Consider the following 6,762-nt stretch of genomic DNA (forward strand, 5'->3'; position numbering starts at 1 on the left):
TATCTTCAGACCTTTCACAAGCCCATCGCTACTTACCAGCCTCATGCTCGTTGTCAATTAGGTTCAGGTTTTTGCATAAAGTAGCTGTAACTTGCGGTAACTAAGTACTGCCGGGGTCAGTTTGCCTGTTACAGAATTTTCCGGCAGACTTCATTTCTTTTCCATCTGCAATCAGGAATTAGTCGAATCTAACACAACCTGACAGCTGCCACAGGCATCACCAACATGGGATTCAGATCTCAAAACCACTTGTTGAGACAAGGCTTTACAACGCCGCACTTAATTATACCATGAGTGTTTAAGTTGGAATGTTAACGTTTCAAGGATAAACTTATTAACTACCTGATGGTTAGGGCTGTCAAAAAAAAAAACACACCGCAAAGCTCACGAGCTACTTGAGGTCAGATCGATATAGTCTTGATTCGAGGTTTCATGGAGCTTCAGTGTTGTAATATTCAGCAGTGTGGTTAAGGCTCGATTTGTGGTTTCAACTAGAAAGTAGCCCAAGATGGCTTCATGTTTGAAGTTTCTCTTACTTTTTTTCCACCATGGTCGAAACCGAATTTCATTACTGAAAGCAATGAAATTACATGGTTTTTGTGATACGCAAGACAAACAGCACAAAAACAACACTAAAGCCATCTCTCCTAGACACCCAGGCTCCAGCAAGATAGGCAGCCAAGTTTGTCTTACTTGAGCCAAGTCATTTATGGTAACACAATTGAATCTATATCACATCGAGTTGGCGGTCCAAAATTCCACATGTTAAGTATGACTTTCGAGGTTGTATGGACTAGGGTGTATAGACTGGTTTGTCTGGGTATTTTTCTTTGACTGCTCACTGCGGTGCATGTTTGTTTGCTGTTTAACTCACCATCTACTTGGATGAGATGAGGTGTAGGAGAAAAGAAAAATGATCATGAACCAGTTACTAATATTTCCAAAGTCTGTGTGCATGCAGAAGCTACGACAAAGAGCAAGCTGGCAACTTTGAACGAGAAGCTTGACATCCTAGAGCGGAAGCTGGAGGTGCTTGAAGTTCAAGTGAGCAGCGCGACGACCAACCCTTCTGTCTTCAACTAGAAAAGTCCAAGGACCGGCGTGCATAGCCTGCATCGTGGTGTGTGTATGTATGTATGTATGTAGGTATGAATGTTGCGTGAACGTGCGCGGCTGTGTATCATCTTTCCAGATGTTGGAGTGGCACGTAAAGCACCACTACCGCTAGTATCATTGTTTGTACAATTGGAATGTTGCACAAGTAGACGGCAAGTTGCACGTTTGAGTTTCCGTGGAGGTAATTGATAAGAGTGTTTGCTGGACATGTTGTCATGTGTTTGTGCCCGCGCTTTTAGAGCCAACTTTGTGACGCTTGCTGGCTCCTTGTACCCGGTAGGCAACGAATTCCTGTCTGTGCTATCGTATGGGATCATCAAATGAATTTCAGCGGACTGGCTTGGTTTGATTTCTCGTATGTGCGCTTATGAGGACTTCTTATGATGAGGAATGGGGTGGTGATATCAATTAGTTTCTTGGATTGCTTAGCAAATGCGTGTGTGATTTAGGTTAATTATAGTCCTTGAATGAAACATATTTTCAGCGGTTTATTATTGTGATATATGTGTGAGGTGTAAAGCAAACATACTTGTCAAGTAGTGAGTGCAGAATCGAAAAGATAAAATGGAGTTCGGGTAGGGAAGAAAAGCACGGGAGATGTGGCCCTGGTGTTGTGTCCCCTTGCCACCACACAACTGGTGACTTGTGCCTGCTCTGCTGTTGCTGCCTCCTCTCTTCTCTTCTCTTCTCTTCTCTTCTTCTCCCCGTGGCCACACAGCCGGACGCGGTCCTCCATGTCCAATTGTCCATGGGAGAGGGATGATCTAGCAAAGCATAGCTTGCTGCTTTGATTCGATTCGTCCTTCTCTTCGTCGTTTCGTAAGTTGCCATCTCCATCCCCTCTACTAGCTAGTTTATATATACATAATAATACCCTTCCCTTGTATGCTTCATTCACTGGATTCTACAGTACTGATGTATGGCATAATAATATGCTAATCGGAAGGAGTGGGAAAAAGAAAACGTTCTTTGAATTTGGGGGAAGGATGACAACAAGGAAGAATTTAAAAAGAGAAAAATTCGGGGCATTCCGAGAATTGAACTCGGGACCTCTCGCACCCTAAGCGAGAATCATACCACTAGACCAAATGCCCTGTGCTGTATTCATCGAAACATAGATTTTATTCATCTAGGAATAAAACGATCTTAAAAACAAAGGTTGCTGCTGCTGCTCACTGCATTCCTCAGCTCCTATTCGATTTGCAGAGCACGAGAGAGGAGGTGAAGAAAGGATCAGAGGCGAAGCCACCATATATTTCTTGCTTGTGATCGATGATGAACTCCCAGAACCTTCAGCTGCAGCTGCCCGTTCAGGATCTGAGCCTGAGAGGGAGATCATTCATCAGCAAGCCCACCAACAAGGTGATGGTGATGCACCACCAGTGCCCTGCAGCTGCAGCTTCGTCGTCTTCACCAGCTGCTAGAGGCCTTCAGGTTCCCCATCCCAGCAGGACGCGTCCTCGTGCCCTCGTTGCGGTCGTCAGAGCGACCGGCAGTAGTGACGGTGAGTCGTCGTCAAGTAGTGGCGGGGAAGAAGAGGACGATGACGAGAAGCAAAACTACAGCAGCGACAAGGAGGGCAGCGGCGGTAGGTCGTCGTCGGGCGGCGGCGGCTTGTCCCGGGACGATCTGGAGCGCCTGGTCGGAACTGACGACGATGCCAAGTTCAATGGGTTGGATCTTGCAAACCTCATCAGAAAGAAGTACGGCAGGTCGTACGATGTAACATTGATAAAGAAGGTACATACATATATACACATATGACTCAATTTCTCTTCTGTGCTTCATCAGCTAGCTAGCATTATTCACATGCACGATGATTATACGCCTGCCTGCAGGAGTTCATGGGAAGGAATCTGCTGGCCATGAATGTGATGTGGAAGTACAGGGAGCAAGTGAGTAGCCGCTTGGACATGCATGCATGATATGCAATCCAGTCATGTATTATATATGTATAATTGTATATATCTGCTAATATTATTAGCAATAGGTAGCCGATATACATATATTATGCGTTAAAAAATAATATATACTAATATACATATATTATGATCTATCAGAGATCGTTCCCGCTGAGCGAGGAGGAGTACCTGCTGCGACTGGACGACGTGGCCAACACGCTCAAGTGCTGGGGAGCCGTGGCGCACGTGCGCAACACGCTGGAGAAGCTCAAGGAGAGGCCGCGCATCGGCAAGGCCGTCAGCATCTTCATCGACATGGACCAGACCGGAGGACGCTCCAACGAGTGGATCTACAAGTAGCTTAATTAGTAGCCAAAGAGATTATATAGGTCCCGTTCGCAGCCGTACCGTTTCAGCATCAGCATCAGCCATTTTTGGAGATTAATTCCACTCCATCGATCATGTATAAGCATAAGCATAAGCATGCATGCAAGCTGAGGGACAGATGGATCGATCCATCGGAGATGAACAGAGCAATCCATCAAGTGTAGAATGGATATAATGTTGGTACCATACCAATCCAATCCAATCCAAATTGATCTCCAACAAGTCAGTCATACATGCATGTATAAGCAGATTGATGACAATTCATTAATTCCCTCATCAGTCGCCTGAAAGAAGGGCAAAGGTTCCGTTTCATCAGGGTCAGGGGTGACAACATTTGAGCTTCGGAAAGGGGCATTTTGCATTTCGTTGCTTTCTTTTGGACTTCGGAGCTTGTGGGCCGTCCGCCCGTCCGTGAGGAGAGGTCAGTCCAGTCCAGTGGGCTCGCGAGTTAAACCCTCCCGGAACTCGCCTCAGCTCGCCACCATGGCCTCCGCCGCCCTCTGCCGGAGCCCCTCCCTGCTGAGCCGCCGCCACCTCCTCGTCCGCCTCCTCTCCACGCAGACCCAGCTCGTTACCCCACCGATGCCCACCACCCCGGCGGACCTCTCCCGCCTCAAGTCCTCCATCCGCGACGCCGCCACCAGCCCGGACGCGCTCGCCACCCTCTTCCTCTCGGGCCTCCCGCACCCGGCCTTCCTCGCCGACCGCCCGCTCTTCGCGCTCTCCGTGCACCGCCTCGCCTCCGCGGGCCGCCGCGACCTCGTCGCCTCCGTCCTCTCCTCCTCCCTCACCGCCCTCCCCAGCCCGCACCCGTCCGAGGGTTTCCTCCTCCGCCTCATCTCCCTCTACTCCGCCGCCGGCATGCCCGACCACTCCCTCACCGTCTTCCGCCTCGTCAACCCGCCCTCCGACCCGCGCCCTCTCCGCGCTCCTCTCCGCCTACCACGACAACCGCCTCTACGACCGCGCCGTCCGGGCCTTCAACACCCTCCCCGCCGACCTCGGCATCAAGCCGGGACTCGTCTCCCACAACGTCCTCCTCAAGGCCCTCGTCGCCAGCGGGGACGTCGCAGCCGCCCGCACCGCGTTCCACGAAATGCCTGACACGGCTGGCGTCCAGCCGGACATCATCTCCTGCAACGAGATCCTCAAGGGCTACCTCAACGCCGGCGACGATGCCGCCTTCGATCAGCTAGTTAAGGAGATCACTGGTCCCAAGAGGCGGCTCAAGCCCAATGTCGGGACCTACAACCTTCGGATGGCCCTGCTGTGCTCCAAAGGCAGGAGCTTTGAAGCTGAAGAGCTGCTGGATGCCATGGGGGCAAACGGCGTCCCGCCCAACCGCTCGAGCTTCAACACTGTCATCAAGGGGCTCTGCAACGAGGGGGAGGTGGGTGCTGCCATGGCTCTCTTCAAGAGGATGCCGGAGGTGCCCAGGCAGAACAGCAAAGGGGTCTCCCCCAACTTTGAGACCTACATCATGCTGCTCGAGGCCCTTGTCAACAAGAGTTTGTTTGATCCTGCCCTGGAGGTCTGCAAGGAGTGCCTGCGCAACAAGTGGGCGCCGCCGTTCCAAGCTGTCAAAGGTTTGGTTCAGGGTTTGCTCAAGAGCAGGAAGGCCAAGCACGCAAGGGAGGTTCTCATGGCCATGAGAAAGGCTGTCAAGGGTGACGCCAAACAGGAGTGGATCAAGGTTGAGGCTCAGTTCCCGATGTTGCTCGTTGACAAGAAAGTCTAACCACCAGGAACCATGTATGCAATAGCTGGACCTGGCCCGACAGATCACCATTTTACAGCTGGCATCTGTTATTGCTCAAAATGGTTTGTTTTAGATGAGACTTGCATTATAAATTAATGGGATGGGTGACTGTTTATGGCCGTTGGTTTACCATCCAGTCATGTATGCTTAGTTATGACACAAAATGCTTCTCATCCAGGCATGCAGATTCGTGTTTTTTTTTTCCAATTCATTTTATATTCTAAGTTCCATGAACTCAGAATGCATGTCGTCTATCTTTGGTAGTCACATGTTATCAAGATGAGGGCAAGGAGCAACTATTTCCTTGACATTTTGCAAAGAGAAAATAAGCTAATTCTTATGGTTAATCCTTCCTGTTGTATGCCTGACCAGATGTTGTTGTGTGGTTACATTTCGCAACATAGATCTGCTGGCATTTTGTTTTGTGAAATGTTATTCCAAATTGTAGGTATATCAATTTTCATCATTTTAAGATGTCGCTCTGAAAGAAAACACTCATTTCAGGATGAACTCCCCTGGGTGCGTTTTTGGTGTATATTCATGTTTAGCGATGCTATGTTAGGTTTGTGCCATGTCACTGTTGCAGTTGGTTTCCCTTGTTTCCGATGTGATGTGTAGTTTTTTCTGCCAGTTTTGAAATGCTATATACTATGTAATTTTTTTTGCGAAATATATTATGTAATTTGATGTAACCTGTTTCACATCACTTGGCTGTGATGTTGTATTATGTTACCTTGATGAGCTGAATGAACTGGCTGCAGCCTATTCGGTTAGTGTTTGTGTTAGCTGTGTGAATTGTCAAACATTTGTGCTGCAAAATACTCCGTATTACTTTCGAGGACTGTTTTGTGAGTTTGTTTACTTTCCCTATAGCGTCAGGCTAGCCATGCATTGCCATGTTTTCTGGGTGAATACCAAGCGAAACTTATAACTGTTGCTCAGGATAGCCTTTGTGGATAATATATTCAGTAGAATCTTTTCATCTTTTGTTGAATCAATCATCATGCCAGGATCCTGAAATAAGTAGCATTGACAATTCATAATACGCAGTTACATGAAGGATGAGCTTATTTCGATTCTACAGTACTCTAAATATGCTACTCTGGGTGCCTGATTCGCTCGTTCCCCTTGTGCTGGATATTCATTCTGTTTATTTTGATGTTTTTAACTTTGCTTCTTGAAGCTGTGCTATATACTCCCTTCATACTCAAAAATGAAGTCGTTTTGGACAGCGACATGGACTCCAAAGCATAACTTTGACTACTTATTTTTATAAAGATATTTATCAAAAAGTGATATATGTAATTTTTTTTGAAAGTATTTTTCAAGACAAATCTATACATATGGTTTTCACATTTTCAAACTCAACAACTTAAAAGTTATTCATAATTTATATTTCCAATGTTTGACCCAAGTCTTGTCCAAAATGACTTTATTTTTTTAGTATGGATGGAGTATTTTTTTAATGTTTTCAGCCTTTTGTTGTTGATGAAGCTGAGCTAGAGCCTAGAGGATTAGAGCTTTGCCTTTGGGAACTCGGAGGTGTCAGAGCCTTTGCTAGCATTTGCCCGTCATTGTAGCTAGTTCAACTAGCATGCA

General features: G+C 47.3%; 1 protein-coding gene, 1 non-coding gene and 1 pseudogene across 3 annotated transcripts; 2 read left to right on the forward strand and 1 right to left on the reverse strand.

Moving 5' to 3' along the window:
* Positions 1 to 1,727: 1,727 nt before the first annotated feature.
* Positions 1,728 to 3,601, forward strand: LOC136468107 (uncharacterized). 2 transcript variants are annotated; one of them, XM_066466975.1, is made up of 4 exons: positions 1,728 to 1,935; positions 2,305 to 2,856; positions 2,955 to 3,011; positions 3,177 to 3,601. In XM_066466975.1, exons 2-4 carry the CDS (start codon positions 2,389 to 2,391, stop codon positions 3,375 to 3,377), a joined length of 726 nt encoding a protein of 241 aa, XP_066323072.1. In that variant the 5' UTR covers positions 1,728 to 1,935; positions 2,305 to 2,388; the 3' UTR covers positions 3,378 to 3,601. The 2 variants fall into 2 exon arrangements, with proteins under 2 accessions (XP_066323072.1, XP_066323071.1); XM_066466974.1 differs by having other exon boundaries at positions 1,729 to 1,935; positions 2,323 to 2,856.
* On the reverse strand, positions 2,139 to 2,210 carry TRNAP-AGG (transfer RNA proline (anticodon AGG)). Its single transcript has one exon. It is a non-coding gene; the product is annotated as a tRNA-Pro (tRNA).
* A 111-nt stretch (positions 3,602 to 3,712) lies between the features above and the next one.
* LOC136468106 (small ribosomal subunit protein mS86 (rPPR1)-like) lies at positions 3,713 to 5,715 on the forward strand (annotated as a pseudogene).
* Positions 5,716 to 6,762: the final 1,047 nt, after the last annotated feature.

The sequence above is a fragment of the Miscanthus floridulus genome, chromosome 7 (assembly GCF_019320115.1).
Source record: "Miscanthus floridulus cultivar M001 chromosome 7, ASM1932011v1, whole genome shotgun sequence".
Lineage (NCBI taxonomy): Eukaryota > Viridiplantae > Streptophyta > Magnoliopsida > Poales > Poaceae > Miscanthus > Miscanthus floridulus.

Bases quoted from the DNA above. Each gene is read 5' to 3' on its own strand.
- LOC136468107 (XM_066466975.1), top strand. From the start codon at position 2,389: ATGATGAACTCCCAGAACCTTCAGCTGCAGCTGCCCGTTCAGGATCTG. The intron at 2,857-2,954 runs GTACATACATAT...GCCTGCCTGCAG, and splicing joins ATGTAACATTGATAAAGAAG to GAGTTCATGGGAAGGAATCT. The intron at 3,012-3,176 runs GTGAGTAGCCGC...ATGATCTATCAG, and splicing joins TGTGGAAGTACAGGGAGCAA to AGATCGTTCCCGCTGAGCGA.